The sequence below is a fragment of the Heterodontus francisci genome, chromosome 13 (assembly GCF_036365525.1).
Source record: "Heterodontus francisci isolate sHetFra1 chromosome 13, sHetFra1.hap1, whole genome shotgun sequence".
Classification (NCBI taxonomy): Eukaryota; Metazoa; Chordata; class Chondrichthyes; order Heterodontiformes; family Heterodontidae; genus Heterodontus; species Heterodontus francisci.
Window position 1 is genome coordinate 45,566,791 of NC_090383.1, and position 19,557 is coordinate 45,586,347.

General features: G+C 47.3%; 1 protein-coding gene and 1 long non-coding RNA gene across 4 annotated transcripts in view; one reads left to right on the top strand and one right to left on the bottom strand.

The window, feature by feature from the left end:
• Positions 1-19,557, bottom strand: part of rsph3 (radial spoke head 3) — a 194,107-nt gene that overhangs the window by 115,338 nt on the left and 59,212 nt on the right. The window contains exon 2 of one of the 2 annotated variants that reach the window (XM_068044767.1): positions 10,823-10,937. In XM_068044767.1, coding sequence (XP_067900868.1) covers positions 10,823-10,929 — 107 coding nt within the window. In that variant the 5' untranslated portion in view covers positions 10,930-10,937. Of the gene's footprint in view, positions 1-10,822; positions 11,007-19,557 lie in introns of those variants that run through there. The other variant, XM_068044768.1, reaches the window with a different exon arrangement.
• Positions 11,077-19,271, top strand: LOC137376363 (uncharacterized). 2 transcript variants are annotated; one of them, XR_010976194.1, is made up of 3 exons: positions 11,077-11,437; positions 14,873-15,200; positions 18,934-19,271. It is a non-coding gene; the product is annotated as an uncharacterized lncRNA (long non-coding RNA). The 2 variants fall into 2 exon arrangements; XR_010976193.1 differs by having other exon boundaries at positions 11,077-11,222.

Genomic DNA, 19,557 nt, shown 5'->3' on the forward strand with positions numbered 1-19,557 from the left:
TTCCTGATCCAATATTCTATATCCCTTGACATCCAGGGTTCCCTGGACTTGATGGTCCTACCCTTCACCTTAACGGGTACATGTTGGCTCTGAACCCTCACTATTTCCTCTTTGAATGACTCCCACTGCCCTGATGTAGACTTTCCTACAAGTAGCTGCTCCCAGTCCACTTTGGCCAGATCCTGTTTTATCATATTGAAATCAGCCTTCCCACAATTCAGTACCTTTATTTCTGTCCCATCTTTATCCTTTTCCATAACTATCTTAAATCTTAGAGTTATGGTCACTATCCCCGAAATGCTCCCCCACTGATACTTCTACCACCTGTCCAGCTTGATTCCCTAGGATTAGGTCCAGTACCACCCCTTCTCTTGTAGGACTTTCTACGTACTGGCTCAAAAAGCTCTCCTGTATGCATTTTAAGAATTCCTCCCCCTTTAAGCCTTTTGCACTAAGACTGTCCCAGTTGATATAAGGTAAGTTGAAATCCCCTACTATTATTACCCTATTATTTTTACACCTCTCTGAGTTTTGCCTACATATCTGTTACTCTATCTCACCCTGACTGTTTGGAGGCCTGTAGTACTCGCCCAGCCAAGTGATTGCCGCCCTTTTGTTTTTAAGTTCTACCCATATGGCCTCATTTGAGGAACCTTCTAAGATATCATCCCTCCTTACTGCAGTAATTGACTCCTTGATCAACAGTGCAATACCATCTCCTCTTTTATCCCCTCCCCTATCACGCCTGAAGATTCTATACCCTGGAATACTGAGTTGCCAGTCCTGCCCCTCCCTCAGCCATGTCTCTGTGATAGCAATAATATCATAATCCCATGTGCTAATCAATGCCCTCAATTCATCTGCCTTATTAGTAAGACTGCTTGCAGTAAAGTATATGCAATCCAGCTTTGCATTTTTCACGTGCTTTAACAGGTTTATATTTGCTCTGCCTTTCAGACTGACTCAGTTTCTCTTCTATATTTGGCTGTGCCTCATCCCCTACTGTTCCTCCACTCTGTATCCCATCCTCCTGCCAAATTAGTTCAACCCCCCCACCCCCCCAACAGCCCTAGCAAACCTCCCAGCAAAGATGTTGGTCCCGTTCCGGTTCAGGTGCAATCTGTCCAACTTGTACAGGTCCCACCTTTGCCAGAAACAGACCCAGTGATCCAGGAAACTAAAGCCCTCCCTCCTACCCCATCTCCTCAGCCATGCAATCATCTGCTCTATCTTCCTATTCCTATACTCGCTAACATGTAACAGGGAGTAATCCAGAGATTACAACCTTTGAGGTCCTGCTTTTTAATCTGCTACCTAGCTCCCTAAATTCTTGTTGCAGGACCTCATCCCTTTTTCTACCTATGTCGTTGGTACCAATGTGTATCACGACCTCTGACTGCTCATCCTCCCCCTTCAGAATGTCCTGCAGCCGCTCCGAGACATCCTTGACCCTAGCACCAGGGAGGCAACATACCTTCCTGGAGTCTCGTTTGCTGCCACAGAAACGCCTATCTGCACCCCTTACGATAGAATCCCCTATCACTATAGCTCTTCCATCCCTTTTCCTCCTCTGCTGTGCAGCAGAGCCCTCCGTGGTGCCACAAACCTGGCTGTTGCTGCTTTCCCCGGGAGGTCATTCCCCCCCAACAGTATCCAAAGCGGTATATCTGTTTGAGAGGGGAATGGCCACAGGGGACTCCTGCACTACCTGCCTGCGCCTACTACTCCGTCTGGTGGTCACCCATCCCCTTTCTGCCTGTGCAGCCATTATCCTTGGTGTGACCACTTCGCTAAACGTGCTATCCACGATGTTCTCAGCATCGCGGATGCTCCACAGTGAATTCACCCACAGCTCCAGCTCCGTAATGCCAGTAGCTGCAGATGGATACACTTCCTGCACACACAGTCGTCAGGGAGACTGGAAGCGTCCCTGATTCCCCACATAGCGCAGGAGGAGCATATCACGGGGCTGAGCTCTCCTGCCATGACTTACCCTTAGATTAATTAGTTACTCCCTTAATTAAAAAATACTAATTACATTAGGGGCTAATGCTCAGGGGACATGGATTTGAATCTCATCACGGCAGATGGTGTAACTTCAATTCAATTAATAAATCTTGAATTAAAATCTAGTCTAATGGTGACCATGAAACCATTGTCGATTGTCGTAACACCCAAAAAAATGAGGTGTCAGCCTGGTGAAGCTACAACACAGTACTACTTGCATGCCAAACAGCGAAAGCAGCATGCAATAGACAGGGCTAAGCGATCCCACAACCAACGGATCAGATCTAAGCTCTGCGGTGCTGCCACATCCAGTCGTGATGATGGTGGACAATTAAACAACTGACAGGAGGGGGTGACTCCATAAATATCCCCATCCTCAATGATGGGTGAGCCCAACACATCAGTGCAAAAGACAAGGCTGAAGCAATTGCATCAATCTTCAGCCAGAAGTGCCGAGTGGATGATCCATCTCAGCCTCCTCCTGAGGTCTCCAGCATCACAGATGCCAGTCTTCAGCCAATCCGATTCACTCCACATGATATTAAGAAATGGCTGAAGGCACTGGATACTGCAAAGGCTAGGGCCCTGACAACATTCCAGCAATAGTATTGAAGACTTGTGCTCCAGAACTAGCCATGCCCCGAGGCAAGCTGTTCCAGTACAGCTACAACACTGGCATCTACCCAGCAATGTGGAAAATTGTCCAGGTATATCCAGTGGACAAAAAGCAGGACAAATCCTACCTGGCCAATTACCGACCTATGAGTCTACTCTCAATCATCACCAAAGTGATGGAAGGGGTCCTCAACAGTGCCATCAAGCGGCACTTGCTCAGCAATAACCTGCTCACAGACACTCAGTTTGGATTCTGCCAGGGCCACTCAGCTCCTGACCTCATAACAGACTTGGTCCAAACATGGACAAAAGAGCTAAACTCCAGAGGTGAGGTGAAAGTGACTGCCCTTGACATCAAGGCAGCATTTGACCAAGTATGGCATCAATAGCTATTACGAAAACGTGGTTGAGGGATGGGGAGGACTGGCAGCTCAATGTTCCGGGGTACCGATGTTTCTGGCGTGACAGAGGTGGAGGTAAGAGAGGAGGGGGAGTTGCACTATTGATTCTGGCGTGACAGAGGTGGAGGTAAGAGAACAGGGGGAATTGCACTATTGATTAGGGAGGGCATCACGGCAGTACTTAGAGGATATCCTGGGTGAAACGTCCAGCGAAGCCATATGGGTAGAATTTGGAAATAAGAAAGGGGTGATCACTTTGATGGGATTATACGATAGGCCCCCGCAATAGTCAAAGGGAATTGGAGGGGCATATATGTAGCGAAATCACAGATAGGTGTAGGAATTATAGGGTAGTAATAGTAGGTGATTTTTAACTTCCCCAATATTGACTGGGACTGCCTTAGTGCTAAGGGATCAGATGGGGAAGAATTTGTTAAGTGTGTCCAGGATAGGGGTTACACTCGATCTCCTCTTAGGAAATGAGGCTGGGCAGATGGATGATGTATCAGTGGGGGAGCACTTTGGGACTAGTGACCATAACTCTATTAGCTTCAAGATAGTTATGGAAAAGGATAGGACTGGTCCACAAGTTGAAGTCCAAAATTGGGGGAAGGCTAATTTCGATGGCATCAGACAGGAACTCTCAAAAGTTGCATGGGAGAGGCTGTTTACAGGTAAAGGGACGTCTGGCAAGTGGGAGGCTTTTAAAAGTGAGATAGGAAGAACAAAGAACAGTACAGCACAGGAACAGGCCATTCGGCCCTCCAAGCCTGTGCTGATCATGATGCCTGTCTAACTAAAACCTTCTGCACTTCCGGGGTCCGTATCCCTCTATTCCCATCCTATTCATGTATTTGTCAAGATGCCTCTTAAACATCGCGATTGTACCTGCTTCCACCACCTCCCCCGGCAGCAAGTTCCAGGCACTCACCACCCTCTGTGTAAATAAACTTGATTCGCACATCCCTTCTAAACTTTGCCCCTCGTACCTTAAAAATATGTCCCCTAGTAACTGACTCTTCCATCCTGGGAAAAAGCTTCTGACTATCCACTCTGCCCATGCCACTCATAACTTTGTAAACCTCTATCAGGTTGCCCCTCCACCTCCGTCGTTCCAGTGAAAACAATCCGAGTTTATACAACCTCTCCTCATAGCTAATACCCTCCAGACCAGGCAACATCCTGGTAAACCTCTTCTGTACCCTCTCCAAATCCTCCGCATCTTTCTGGTAGTGTGACGACCAGAATTGTATGCAATATTCCAAGTGTGGCCTAACTAAGGTTCTGTACAGCTGCAGCATGACTTGCCAATTTTTATACTCTATGTCCCGACCGATGAAGGTAAGCAAGCCGTATGCCTTCTTGACTACCTTATCCACCTGCGTTGTCACTTTCAGTGACCTGTGGACCTGTACGCCCAGATCTCTCTGCCTGTCAATACTCCTAAGGATTCTGCCATTTACTGTATACTTCCCACCTGTATTAGATCTTCCAAAATGCATTACCTCACATTTGTCCGGATTAAACTCCAGCTGCCATTTCTCCACCCAAGTCTCCAAACAATCTATATCCTGCTGTATCCTCTGACAATCCTCATCACTATCTGCAACTCCTCCAACCTTTGTGTCGTCTGCAAACTTACTAATCAGACCAGCTACATTTTCCTCCAAATCATTTATATATACTACAAACAGTAAAGGTCCCAGCACTGATCCCTGTGGAACACCACTAGTCACAGCCCTCCATTCAGAAAAGCACTCTTCCACTGCTACCCTCTGTCTCATATGACCGAGCCAGTTCTGTATCCATCTTGCCAGATCCCCTCTGATCCCGTGTGACTTCACCTTTTGTACCAGTCTGCCATGAAGGACCTTGTCAAAGGCTTTACTGAAGTCCCTGTAGGCAACATCCACTGCACCTCCTTCATCAACCATCTTCGTCACTTCCTCAAAAAACTCGATCAAGTTAGTGAGACACGACCTCCCCTTCACAAAACCATGCTATTTTGGGCTGGGATGTTCCTGTTAGATTGAAGGGCAAGGCTGGCAAGTTTAGGAAACCTTGGTTGACAAGGGATATTGAGGGTCTGGTCAGGACAAAGAAGGAGGCATATGTCAGGTATAGGCAGCTGGGATCAAGCGAGTCCCTCAAGGAGTATAAGGGATGTAGGGGTACACTTAAGAAGGAAATTAGGAGGGCGAAAAGGGGCCATGAGATTTTCCTGGCAGATAAGATAAAGGAGAATCCTAAAAGATTCTATAAGTATATTAAGAGTAAAAGGGTAGCTAGGGAGAGAGTCGGTCCCCTTAAGGATCAGTGTGGTAATCTATGTGTGGAGCCACGGGAAATGGGCGAGGTCTTAAATGAATACTTCTCATCTGTATTTACCGTGGAGAAGGTCATGGAAGCTAGTGAGTTCAAGGGAGGGAACAGCGATATCCTGGAGCATATCAACATTACAAAGGAGGAGGTGTCGGAGGTTTTGAAGCGCATTAAGATGGATAAATCCCCAAGGCCTGACCAGGTGTATCCTAGGACGTTCCGAAGAAGGGTCACTGACCCGAAACGTTAACTCTGCTTCTCTTTTCACAGATGCTGCCAGACCTGCTGTGTGGTTCCAGCATTTCTTGTTTTTATTTCAGATTTCCAGCATCCGCAGTATTTTGCTTGTATCCCAGGACGCTATGGGAAGCAAGGGAGGAGACTGTTGGGGCCCCGGCTGAGATTTTTGTATCATCGTTAGCCACGGGTGAGGTACCGGAAGACTGGAGGATAGCTAATGTTGTGCCTTTATTGAAGAAGGGCAACAGGGATAAGCCAGGGAACTACAGGCTGATGAGCCTTACATCAGTGGTATGAAAGTTATTGGAAGGGATTCTGAGAGACAGGATTGATCTGCATTTGGAAAGGCAAGGTCTGATTAAGGATAGTCAGCATGGCTTTGTGTGTGGGAAATTATGTCTCACGAATTTGATTTGAGTTTTTTGAGGAGGTGACCAAGAGGATTGACGAGGGCAGGGCTGTGGACGTTGTCTACGTGGACTTTAGCAAGGCCTTTGACAAGGTCCCGCATGGTAGGCTGGTCCAGAAGGTTCGAACACATGGGATCCAGGGTGAGCTAGCCAATTGGATAGAAAATTGGCTTGGTGATAGGAGGCAGAGGGTGGTAGTGGAGGGTTGTTTTTCAGATTGGTGGCTGGTGACCAGTGGTGTGCCGCAGGGATCGGTGCTGGGCCCTCTGTTGTTTGTCGTATATATTAATGACCTGGATGTGAATGTAGGGGGCATGATTTGTAAGTTTGCAGATCACACCAAAATTGGTGGTATAGTGGACAGTGAAGAAGGTTGTCTAAGGTTACAACAGGATATCGATCAACTGTGAAAGTGGGCAAGGGATTGGAAAATGAAATTTAACGCAGACAAGTGCGGAGTGATGCATTTTTGGACGTTAAACCAGGGCAGGACATATACAGTGAATGGCAAGGCCCTGGGGAGTGTTGTTGAGCAGAGAGACCTTGGGGTGCAAGTACATAGTTCCCTGAAAGTGGCAACACAGGTCGACTGGGTGGTGAAGGCGGCATATGGCATGCTTGCCTTCATCGGCCGAAGCATTGAGTACAAGAGTTGGGACGTCATGTTACAGTTGTACATAACGTTGGTTCGGCCGCATTTGGAGTACTGTGTGCAGTTCTGGTTGCCGCATTAGAGGAAAGATGTGATTAAGCTAGAGAGGGTGCAGAAATGATTCAAAAGCATGTTGCCTGGTTTGGAGCGCTTGAGTTATAAAGAGAGATTGGATAGGCTGGGTCTATTTTCCCTGGAGCAAAGGAGGCTGAGAGGGGACATGATAGAGGTATATAAAATTAAGAGAGGCATAGATAGGGTAGATAGCCAGAGTCTGTTTCCCATGGTCGGGGTGACTGAAACTAGAGGGCATAGATTTAAGGTGGGAGGGAGGAGGTTTAAAGGGGATCAAAGGGATACATTTTTCACACAATGAATAGTGGGTATCTGGAATGAGCTGCCAGAGGAGGTGATGGAGGCAGGAACAGTAGCAACATTTAAGAGGTATCTGGACAGGTACTTGAATAAGCAAGGCATCGAGGGATATGGAATTAATGCAGACAGGTGGGATGAGTATAGTTAGGCATTATGGTCGACATGGACGCGGTGGGCCAAAGGGCCTGTTTCTATGCTGTACGACTCTATGACCCGAAGGAGCCTCAGCTGGTTAGAATCATACCTAGCACAAAGAAAGATGGTTGTGGTTGTTGGAGGTCGAGCATCTCAGCTGCAGGACATCACTGCACGAGTTCCTCAGGATAGTGTCCTCTGCCCAACCATCTTCTGCTGCTTCATCAATGACCTTCCCTCCATCTTAATGTCAGAAGTGGGGATGTTCGCTGATGATCGCACAATGTTCAGCACCATTCGCGACTCCTCAGATACTGAAGCAGTCGTGTAGAGATGCAGCAAGACCTGGACAACATCCAGGCTTGGGTTGATAAGTGGCAAGTAACATTCACGCCACACAAGTGCCAGGCAATGACCATCTCAAACAAGAGCGAATCTAACCATCTCCCCTTGATGTTCAATGGCATTACCATCGCAAAATCCCCCATTATCAACATCCTGGGGTTACCATTGACCAGAAACTGAACTGGACCAGCCACACAAGTGCTGTGGCTAAAAGAGCAGGAATACTCTCACAACACTCAAGAAGCTCGACACCATCCGGGACAATGCTGCCTGCTTGATTGGCACCCCAACTACCACCTTCAACATTCACTCTCTCCAACAGTGCGCACAGTGCCTTCAATTGCTCCTTCCAAAACCGTGACCTCTATCACTTCACGTCAAGGGCAGCAGATGCATGGGAATACCAGCACCTGCAAGTTCCCTTCCAAGCCACCTGCCATCCTGACTTGGAACTATATCGCATTCCTTCACTATCTCTGGGTCAAAATCTTAGAACTTAGGAGTGGCACAGTGGCGCAGTGGTTAGCACCGCAGCCTCACAGCTCCAGTGACCCGGGTTCAATTCTGAGTACTGCCTGTGTGGAGTTTGCAAGTTCTCCCTGTGTCTGCGTGGGTTTCCTCCGGGTGCTCCTGTTTCCTCCCACAGCCAAAAGACTTGCAGGTTGATAGGTAAATTGGCCATTATAAATTGCCCCTAGTATAGGGGAATATAGGAACAGGTGAGGATGTGGTAGGAATATAGGATTAGTATAAATGGGTGGTTAATGGTCGGCACAGACTCGGTGGGCCGAAGGGCCTGTTTCAGTGCTGTATCTCTAAATCTAAATCGAAATCTCTTCCTAACAGCACTGTGGGTGTACCTACACCCCAAGGCCTGCAGCAGTTCAAGAAGGCAGCTCACCACCACCTTCTCTAGGGCAATTTGGATGGGCAATAAATACTGGCCTTGCCAGCGATTCCCACATCCCACGAACAAATAAAAGAAATCTCCCAGTGCCACGTTTTAGTGAGCATAGGAATAGGAAGATAAAGCAATTGAACACATTGGTGTAAGAGGGAGGGCATCAGATTTCTGAGGCATTGGGACCGGTTCAGGGGCAGTTGGGACCAGTACAGATGGACGGGTTGCACCTTAGCAGGACCAGGGCTAACATCCTGGCAGGGAGATTTGCTAGTGTTGTTGGGGAGGGTTGAAACTAGATTGACAGGGGGATGGTAACCTGAGAGGGAGCTCAAATTGGAAGGAAGCAAAACTGGTAACAGGAAGTAGAAAAGTAATAAGGGAAATTAGAAGACAGATGAAGCAAAGGCAAGCATCAAATAGGATCAGAATGCGGAATAATATTAAAAAGACAAAGTTAGGAGCACTCTATCTGAATGCACACAGCATTCGCAACAAGGTAGATGATTTGAAGGCACAAATAGAAGTAAATGGGTCTGATTTAATTGCCATTAGAGACGTGGTTACAGGGTACCAAGACTGGGAACTGAATATTCAAGGATATTCATTTATGAAGGATAGGCAAAAAGGAAAAGGAGGTGGGGTTGTGCTCTGGGTCAAAATCCTGGAACTCTCTTCCGAACAGCACTGTGGGTGTACCTATACCCCAAGGACTGCAGCAGTTCAAGAAGGCAGCTCACCACCACCTTCTCAAGGGCAATTAGAGATGGGCAATAAATGCCAGCGATACGCACATCCCACGAATGATGAGATCAGTACATTAGTGAGAGAGGATCTTCGATCAGTTTGGGTGGAGCTAAGAAACAACAAGGGGCAGCAAATATTGGTGGGAATTGTTATAGGCCACCAAGCAGTAGTGGTAATGTTGGGCACAGTGTAAATCAGGAGATTAGAGGTACATGTAATATGGGTAATACAATAATAATGGGAGACTTCAATTTAAATATAGACTGGGTAAACCTAATCAGCGCCAATGCTGTGGAAGATGAAATCCTGGAGTGTGTACAAGATGGGTTTCTGGAGCAGTACCCGGAGTGGAACCCCGTAGGCGGTCATGTGTCACCTTTGGCATGTTTCCGGCAGTTCCTGCAGCCATACCGGTGCCAAACGTCGTGCTCTGCACTCCTTTGGACCCCACCAGAAAGGCCGAGAGGGGGGTTTTGACGCTTGGGCAACTCTCAACCTCCATACATTCGCCCAGGCATGCGCCATGGAGAGGTCACTCCATAGTTGCCTCACAGCGACTGACACCACTGACCACCTCTAGGCGCTTACCCATTGTCTCTCGAGACAAGGAGGCCAAAGAAGAAGAAGACATTGAAGAACCAACTAGGGAGTGGGCTATTTTAAATTTATTATTATGTAATGAGAAAGGACTTTTTAATGACCTTGCTATAAAGGAACCTTTGGGAAATAGTGACCATAATATGATAGAATTTTACATTAAGTTTGAAAGTGATAAAACTAGGATCTTAAATCTGAACAAAGAAAGCTATGATGGTAGGCTGCGTTTGCTGAACCCGTTTGTGCACGTACGCATATTGGCGCAGTCTGATGATGTCAGCGGCCGGCCGGCTGCGTTGTCAAGAATCACTTTGATGAAGGTATGAGGGGCAAGTTGGCTATGGTGAATTGGGAAAATACACTAAAAGATTTGACAGTAGACAGGCAATAGCTAGTATTTAAAGAAATATTGCATGGGCTACAACAAATATACATTTCTCTAAGTCCCAAAAAACCAACAGGAAAGATGAATCAACCATGGCTAACAAAAGAAGTTAAAGACTGCATTAGATCAAGGGAAGTGGCTTATAAGGTTGCCAGAAAAAGTGATGAGCCTGAGGACTAGGAGCAATTTAGAATCTAGCAAAGTATTGATAAAGAAAGGGAAAAGAGAATATGAATGTAAGTTAGCGAGAAACATAAAGGTGGACTGTAAAAGCTTCTCTGGGTACATGAAAAGGAAAAGATTAGCAAGGACAAATGTGAGTCCATTACAATCACTACTGCTACTGCCCATCCCTCCCCAGTCAGTGCTGCTACTATCCATCACTTTCCTCCTCTACACTGCTCATCTCCTTCCCTCACTTATTGCTATTAACCATCATTCCTTATTACCCACTGCCCTCCCCTACTCACTGCCTTCGATTCCTACCTTTCCTGCCTTACTGCCCTTGTATCCCCTCCTTGGGCTCTTTCCTCTCCCTTCATCATTGTTGCTCCCTCCCATCTATGTCCTCATCACACCACTGCTGCCTCCCCTGCTCCCCACTGCTGCCTCCCCTGCTCCTCATTGCTGCCCTCTGCCCTCCATCCCCACATTGCTCCTGCCTCCCTTCTCCTCCTGTCCCCTACTCACTGCTGCTGCTGCTCCTGTCGGTATTTCTTCCGCTCCTTTAGGGCTCTCGGGCGGCTTGAGAAAGTGTAAGTGTCACTGTTGTCCTGCTGCGGTAATACGGTGGTCATTCTCCAACCTGGAAGTGAGAATAATATCAATCTGAACGCAAGCAGCAATCACAAGCAAATCCCACAGTAACCACCACTCGTCTGGCGCCTTGGCAACGGTTACCAATGCCAACCAAGCGTCACTTCCGCTGGTGAGCCAACACGTGGTCTTCCATTTTTCCGTCTACAAAATGAAGCTCGACCAGTTGGTGGTCTCTCTGGTGTTGGGTTTCACTTGCCATCGGTCTGAAGTCCGCCCCTACTCGGTTCTTTGGCAGTGCATCTCTAGGTTACTCATGTTCGTTCTCCTCACTGTGGGTTTATCGATATTTTCATTCTGGGTGTAAAGTGTTGGTAGCGACCCATTTCCTGGATGATCGCCTTCAGAGCAATGACCTAATGCCCTCTCTTTGTCTCTACCATTGAACAGCTGTTCTTTGTGGTTTCTATGAGTGTTCCTTAGTATTCACAGGTCATTTTCAATGGCACAAGAAATGTACTGAAGAAGCCCATTTTAATTCATTTATCGGTAACCGTGCTTCATTAAGTTGTTTTTTGAATGATTTGGGGTCTGTGCCTCTATCACTGTACCCAAGAGTCCATTCCAAGTGCTTACCCACTGTTTTTTTCAGGTTGTTTTTCTTCAGGTTTGCACTTGCTGCTGTTCAATATTTAGTATATTCACACCTAATCTGTACTAATGCTTTGTCTTTCAACACACCATTAACATATTGTTTGCCTTTGCACCGTGACCTTTTGGTCAGCTATGTGGCCTGGTCCAATCTGCACCTTCTCCTTTGTTATCTCTTGCCCAACCCCCACCTCACTTGTTTATAATCTGTGACTTTTCTAATATTTGTCAGTTCCGAAGAAGGGTCACTGACCCGAAACGTTAACTCTGCTTCTCTTTCCACAGATGCTGCCAGACCTGCTGAGTGAATCCAGCATTTCTTGTTTTTGTTTGAGTCCATTCCAAGTGTTGATCATTTTCTGGGTAAAGAAGAGCCTCCTGATATAAGTCCTAAATTTATCTTCACTGGTTTAAATCTGCCCCATTGTCCTACTCCAATGGTTTACTTTAGTAATATTCTGAATTAACCTTTTCCATACCATTCACTGTTGTATCTCTCCATAAGATTACCTCTCAGACTCCTTCTTTCCACAATGAAAAGCCCAAGTCTATCCAGTATTTCCTCATAACTCCTGATGCTAGGGATCAGTCTTGTGGCTTTTCTTTGCATTGCCTTCAAATGCTTGAATGTCTCCCTTCTTTCTCAGCAACCAGAAACAGACAATGCGTGGCCTGACCAGAGAACTGTAGAATCTCATCACAACTTCAACTCACTTGCAAGCTAATTATGTAGTTCAATAGTCCAGAAATCTACAAGCTTTGATTGGACCTGTTGAGCACTGAGGCTTCTGAGACTCCTAGGTCTCAACCTTGCTTGTTTCAAAACCTTTCAGGGAGTATTTGTGTCACCAATTTTTTCCTTGTGTGTAATATGTTAACACTTTATTTATTTAGAGATACAGCACTGAAACAGGCCCTTCGGCCCACCGAGTCTGTGCCAACCAACAACCACCCATTTATACTAACCCTACAGTAATCCCATATTCTCTACCACCTACCTACACTAGGGGCAATTTACAACAGCCAATTTACCTATCACCTGCAAGTCTTTGGCTGTGGGAGGAAACAGGAGCACCTGGCAAAAACCCACACAGTCACAGGGAGAACTTGCAAACTCTGCACAGGCAGTGCCCAGAATCGAACCTGGGTCCCTGGAGCTGTGAGGCTGCAGTGCTAACCACTGTGCCACCCACTTGTCTGCAATAAATTTTATCTGCCATTATACAACCCACTCACACATTTTGTTTGCTCAGTCTGTAATTCTTGTGTCATGTTCTTCAATTCCACTGCCCCTCTAAGTTTGGTATTATCTTCAATTTTGACTAAAAACTTTTGCCCAAGGAAATGTATAGTTGACATTATATAAAGTACGCAGTAGGAAGTCTAGTTATGGAGTTAAATAATTGGGAAAGCCTCTGGTTGAATATTGAGGGTCAATAAATGAGAACCTAAGTGCTCTGCACAATATAGAAGAGGAAGACCATTCCAATCATACACCAGAAGGGCCATACAGTCTTTGGCCACCCCAAATCGTACCCTCCACCACCGCCCCCCCGCCCCCCACTACCACGTGCCTCACCACCAAAATTGAACCATTTATTTGTTTCTTTAAAAAATGTAGGCTTTGTGCTGCCTCTGCTTGGAAGTTCATCCTCTTGTGCTGGCCATTATTATTGTGAAGAAATCCCTGACAATATTTCTACTTCTGTTGTTTACTGGTTTGAACATGCTCCTGGGCATTGATGTGGTTGGCAGAGGGAGGCTGAACATGAGACTGCTGAGTTTGAGCATGCATGAGCAACATTAAATAGTGTTGAGGTCACGAGTATGCAAGTTTTAAAAAAAAATTGCACTCCAAAGTACTGAGCCACTAAACCTGCTGAGAGGTGTGGAACTTGTGCGTACATGTAGCAAAGAAGGGCCCAGCTGAAGATTCCAGATCCAAGAGTGGGTCAGAAAGCAAGATTAAATCCTTGGGAGTTGGAAGCCCTATGTGGGCAAATGCTGTTGGAGACATTAGAAAATATGATTGCAAACTTGTGACTTTTTTTTCACGTATTTATCATGTCACAAGTTTTATTTTTTAAAAGATTTAAGAAGTGATATCATGGTTGGATGTGATGAGGATGTATGGAAGAATTACTCTGGTGGTTATGTGTAGCAGTATTGTACATTTTTTTCTGAAGGAACTTGTTTGTGATATCACTACGCATAAGGAGCCTGGTTTCATGTGAGCACAAGTCAGAGAATTGATACGATAGCAATGTAGCCCTATCTCCAACAAGCTTCTGGGAATGACCAGAACAATTCTTCCCCCACAGTAACAGGGCTGAATTTAGTGAGCCTGCCGTCGGTCCCGGCAGCAGTCCTGGAAATGGACACCCTGTTCATCGCGTGGGTGGCTGCCCCACGGCAATCATAAGGCGGGTGGCCATTTTGCTTAGTGGAGGTGCGGCTCCCCCCAGATCATATGGTGGGGGCGGGTGGTGAGACTGCAGCTTCCAGTTCACTGCTGAAACCAGTGTTGGACTGACTCCTAGACCCTACCACCCCCAACCCCCTGAGGAGGACCCCACAGGATGTCTGAGCCAAGACACAGGGTGGCCCCAGGGTTTAGCGACACCTCCCTGCAGATTCTCCTCCAGGCTGCAAGGGGAAGGCAGAAGGTTCTCTTCCCCGGTGATCGCAAGAAGAGGTCCTCCCACCTGACCAAGCAAGTCTGGATGGAGATCGCTGAGGAGATTAGCTGCTGTGGGGTCACACCCCCTAGAACTGGGTACAGTGCTGCAAGGGTCAACAACCCCCTGCATTCTGCCAAGTTGAGTGCTTCATAACTCTCTATTCCTGTGTGAAAGTGGCTATGCAGGAGAAAATGGGACATTGTGATGGTGCCACTGCCACAGCACTGGTAGAGTGAATAAGGCATCATTTCATCCTGACAGATGCATGGCTGCATCTCGGCCAGAGGTCACCTTCCTTCACAGCTCACATCCGTTAACTCCCCTGAGAGCGTGTGGCAGCATGGGATATATGTGATACCTCAGTAGGAGACGAGAGGCTGACAGAACTGTCATGTTGAGGTCTCTGCAAAGTATGACTATCCTTTTTCAGGACAAAAGGGCCCACAACAGGAGGGAGACACCCTGAACAGACGGAGCCAGGGGCACAGGGCGGCCACTCCATATCAGATGGAGAGCCGGGAGTCTCTGTGCAAGAGAGTGAGGATGGGCTTCCATCGACATATGCATCACTTCTGGAGACCTAAATCATGTATGGTTGGTATGCTGAAATCTACACATCCTAACCCACATATATTTGTGTTCTTTCATGCAGGTCAGCGTCTGCAGCAGACTGCAGTCACGGGGGATAGGCGTCCACCTCTGAGGAGGAGGACCATTCAGAGGTTGCACCATCCCATGACTCTCCTGCACCTTCCACCAGTGCAGGTACTTCCACCTCGGTGGATTTGAGCTCAGCTGTAGAAGCAGGGTTACAAGCTGGTGAGAGCATCGTACATACGCCCAAGCAGCTGGCTGAAGCTGAGACAGCCGAGGCCATTTACAGTCAGAAGAATGTGGGTGGCCAGGCCCATGCTGCAGCACAGGCTGTTGACAAGCCTCTGGTGTCGACAGCACAGGGCAAGCTGGAGTTGCAGAGGGAGGTAAGGCAACAAATGGCGCAGATGCCAGAGGCCATGCACAGCCATGAGTGGATGATGGAGGAGTACATCCATGCCATGACTGCTGCATTGTCTCAGGCGTGTGAGCGTATGGCTTTCTCCATCGAAAGGTTGGCAACCCTCATGGAGAGCCAGATCCCATAGATGCATGCAGACCTGCATACCATCGCCTTGGACATGAGCTGAACGCAGCAGTAGCAAGGCAAGAGAAGGCCTGAAGTCTTCTCCAGCTTCCTTCTCTGGTGAGCAGGGAGATTCAAGCGAGCCTTAAAAGAGGAGGAGAGGCTGGCCTCCATAGTTGGGGACTCCCCTCAAGGCTGTCTGAGTGTGGACAGCGGCCCCTCCGCCAGTGAGCCCAGCCCCAGTAGCTACGATGCCTGAGGAAAGTCCTGCAGCATTGAAAGACATCCTCAGGCAGCCAGGGCCTTCCTGGCTAGATTGTACAGACAACAGCAGACCACAACGATATGCGAGACCCTCACTGGGGGAATATTGCAGGGCTCCACTGAATTGATCGGTGGCTCGGGTGGTGCCGTGGCAATTGTTGTACCACTCCTCCGCTGCATTGTGAGTGTTCATCACAGGTGTCAGTGGCCATGTTTCCAATGGGTAGCTCCTGTCCCCGAGAATCCATCCCTGAAGGCAAGCGAGGACCTGAAAAGCTGTGGCACCTGGGACTGTTGAGGCATGTTGGCATGGTGGCTGCTTCCCAGGAATCAGGCACACACCTGCAGGATGCGGTTCCGCTGGTCGTAGACGAAGTGAACATTTATTGATTGGAAGACCTTCCTGTTGATGAATCCAGCTGGCTGGTCTGTGGGAACCTTGATAGTCACACCTTGCGCCCGAGGAAATTCAGCGATGGCCTCAAACCCGATGGCTCTCTCGGCCTGACTGTCAGGGTTAGTCTGATACTGCACATAGTTGCCGGCCCTCTTGAACAGGGCATTGGTCACCTCCGTGATGCAGCGGTGGGCTGCTGCATGTGAGACCCCACACATGTCCCCAGTGGATTCTTGAAAAGATCCAGATGTGTAAATATTTAGTGTCACATAGGTCGCAGGTCATCTTGTGACAGGGCACCTAAGTCAGTGATGGCCTCCCTGGAGTGCCATAGACTGCGCTGACAATGCTGCTTGGACATCTAGGAGTAGTTGATTCAAGTCAACTCTCTGGCGCAGGTGGGCCCTTCTTGGTATAACCAGCTGCTGTTGCTTCATCGTGGAGCTTCACGGATAGGCACAGCTGCATCTTGGCCCTCCTTCCATCGGAAGCGCCACATCACGCCACCGGGATCCAAAAGAAAGGGTATATGAGACTCATTCCAGATGACAATTAGGCCTACAGAGCGTTGGTGATGCAGTGACGACCCTGCCCGGCGGACCCCCCGATGGCCCTGAGTGCCCACCCTTGCTGATAGCTGACCCTCTCATCCAGCAGTCTGGGTACCAACCATCTCACACAACAGTTTGGTCACCCAATACAGCCACCCAAACCCAAGCCCCGCCCCCCCCCTTTGGATAGCCACCAAGACCCTGACCACCACCCCCCCCACCGTTGAGATTCCGATCCCTGTGAGTGCGACCCTGAGTCCCCAACCGCCTTGGAAGAGACACAGTCTGAAAATGGCCTGTTCTCCCCTTTGTCCCCCTATGCAGTGCTAGTCATGGCTGCCTCAGCGTCACAGCACTGGTGCCTCGCCTTGGTGCCACCAGCTTTTAACGGATGTGAAGCCGAAGGCTTGTGAGTGCCGCCCGCTGTCCACTTAATCCCAAGCCCCCCATTGAATCGTGCTGAATCAGATGTTAATTTTTTTTAAATTTTAGAGATACAGCAATGAAACAGGCCCTTCGGCCCACCGAGTCTGTGCCGACCAACAACCACCCATTTATACTAACCCTACAGTAATCCCATATTCCCTACCACCTACCTACACTAGGGGCAATTTACAAAGCCAATTTACCTATCACCTGCAAGTCTTTTGGCTGTGGGAGGAAACCGGAGCACCCGGCGAAAACCCACGCGGTCAAAGGGAGAACTTGCAAACTCCGCAGAGGCAGTACCCAGAATCGAACCCGGGTCCTTGGAGCTGTGAGGCTGCGGTGCTAACCACTGCGCCACTGTGCAGCCCTAAATGCATGGAAAATCAGTGTTCTACAACGTAAAATACATTCTCGTCGGGTCAGGGCATCAATTGCACCTTGGTGCTTTCCCGTCATTTACAAAATCCGGAAACAACATCACAAAGAAAATTTCCAGGTGGAGGCTTCCAACGCGATTCTCCCTTCCCCCCCGCCCCCCCCCCACCCCCATGCCACCATTCTCGCTTTAAACTGCTGCATTAAATTCTGTCCATAGTGTGCATCAAAGATAATCATGCTTGGCATGTTTTAACTAATGAGTCAAACAAGGAATCCTTCGATGCAAATGGTGACATGCAGAAATGCCAAGAGGCCAAGTATCATGGTTAGAATTAGAATTAGAACATTACAGTGCAGTACAGGCCCTTCGGCCCTCGATGTTGCGCCGACCTGTGAAACCATCTGACCTACACTATTCCATTTTCATCCATATGTCTATCCAATGACCACTTAAATGCCCTTAAAGTTGGCGAGTCTACTACTGTTGCAGGCAGGGCGTTCCAAGCCCCTACTACTCTCTGCGTAAAGAAACTACCTCTGACATCTGTCCTATATCTTTCACCCCTCAACTTAAAGCTATGTCCCCTCGTGTTTGCCATCATCATCCGAGGAAAAAGACTCTCACTATCCACCCTATCTAACCCTCTGATTATCTTGTATGTCTCTATTAAGTCACCTCTCCTCCTCCTTCTCTCTAACGAAAACAACCCCAAGTCCCTCAGCCTTTCCTCGTAAGACCTTCCCTCCATACCAGGCAACATCCTAGTAAATCTCCTCTGCACCCTTTCCAAAGCTTCCACATCCTTCCTATAATGCGGTGACCAGAACTGCACGCAATACTCCAGGTGTGGCCTCACCAGAGTTTTGTACAGCTGCATCATGACCTCGTGGCTCCGAAACTCGATCCCCCTACTAATAAAAGCTAACACACCATATGCCTTCTTAACAGCCCTATTAACCTGGGTAGCAACTTTCAGGGATTTATGTACCTGGACACAAGATCTCTCTGCTCATCTACACTACCAAGAATCTTCCCATTAGCCCAGTACTCTGCATTCCTGTTACTCCTTCCAAAGTGAATCACCTCGCACTTTTCCGCATTAAACTCCATTTGCCATCTCTCAGCCCAGCTCTGCAGCCTATCTATGTCCCTCTGTACCCTACAACACCCTTCGACACTATCCACAACTCCACCGACCTTCGTGTCATTCGCAAATTTACTAACCCACCATAGTTAGATGTCAGTGATTATGTATTGATGATTATTATGAATATTTTGATTTAATTCCAATTCATTATGCTAATTTATTTATCTGTTCCTGTAAATGTACATATAATAGTGATGTATAATGCATTATCATGTCATTTTTCATTTGTTTATGTACCTGTTGCAAATTTGTAAATATGAAAATTCTGCAAAAGTTTAACCATTTAAACCAATGTTGTCTATGTTTCTATATTACAATTGATTGTTAATCTCGAGTGGTCGCCTACTCTCGGATTATTCAGCTTTTTTATGGGTACAGAAAGATTTTAGTACTTTAATTTGAAAATAATTTGATTTTTACTTACAGATCTGTTAATTGGGAGAACTGATGACAATAATGAACTCAGAGTTGAAAGTTTATGCAGGACTATTTCCCATTCAACTTGGCTTCTTCCCAAAATAATCAGTAATGTGTTCAAGTTCAATATATACAGAGTAAAGCTCCCTCTACAATATCTTAGCAAAGACTTGCAGGAAGAAATTCCATGGTTGAGGGGAAGGATGAGTTTCCAATTTCTTTTGTTATGTAGTTTGCATTGTGATATTTCATAATCAGCTGCACAAACTGCACTGTTTTAACATCTAAACATATACCACAGTATTGCAGCAAAATTGTTACTTATTTCATAATAAAGAAAAATGTTTTAAACAGCAAACAAATGTCTCCAGTTCAATCTTGAAGAAAACTTGTGCAAGATATAGTCATTTATAGCACAGAAGGAGGCCATCGGCCCATCGAGTCCATGCCGGTTCTCCACAGAGATGTTCCATGTTGGAAGCTTTCACTTAACATAACATAGAAAATAGGAGCAGGACTAGGCAATTCGGCCCTTCGAGCCTGCTCTGCCATTCAACATGATCATGGCTGATCATCCAACTCAGTAACCTGTTCCCGCTTCCCCCCATATCCTTTGATCCCTTTTGCCCCAAG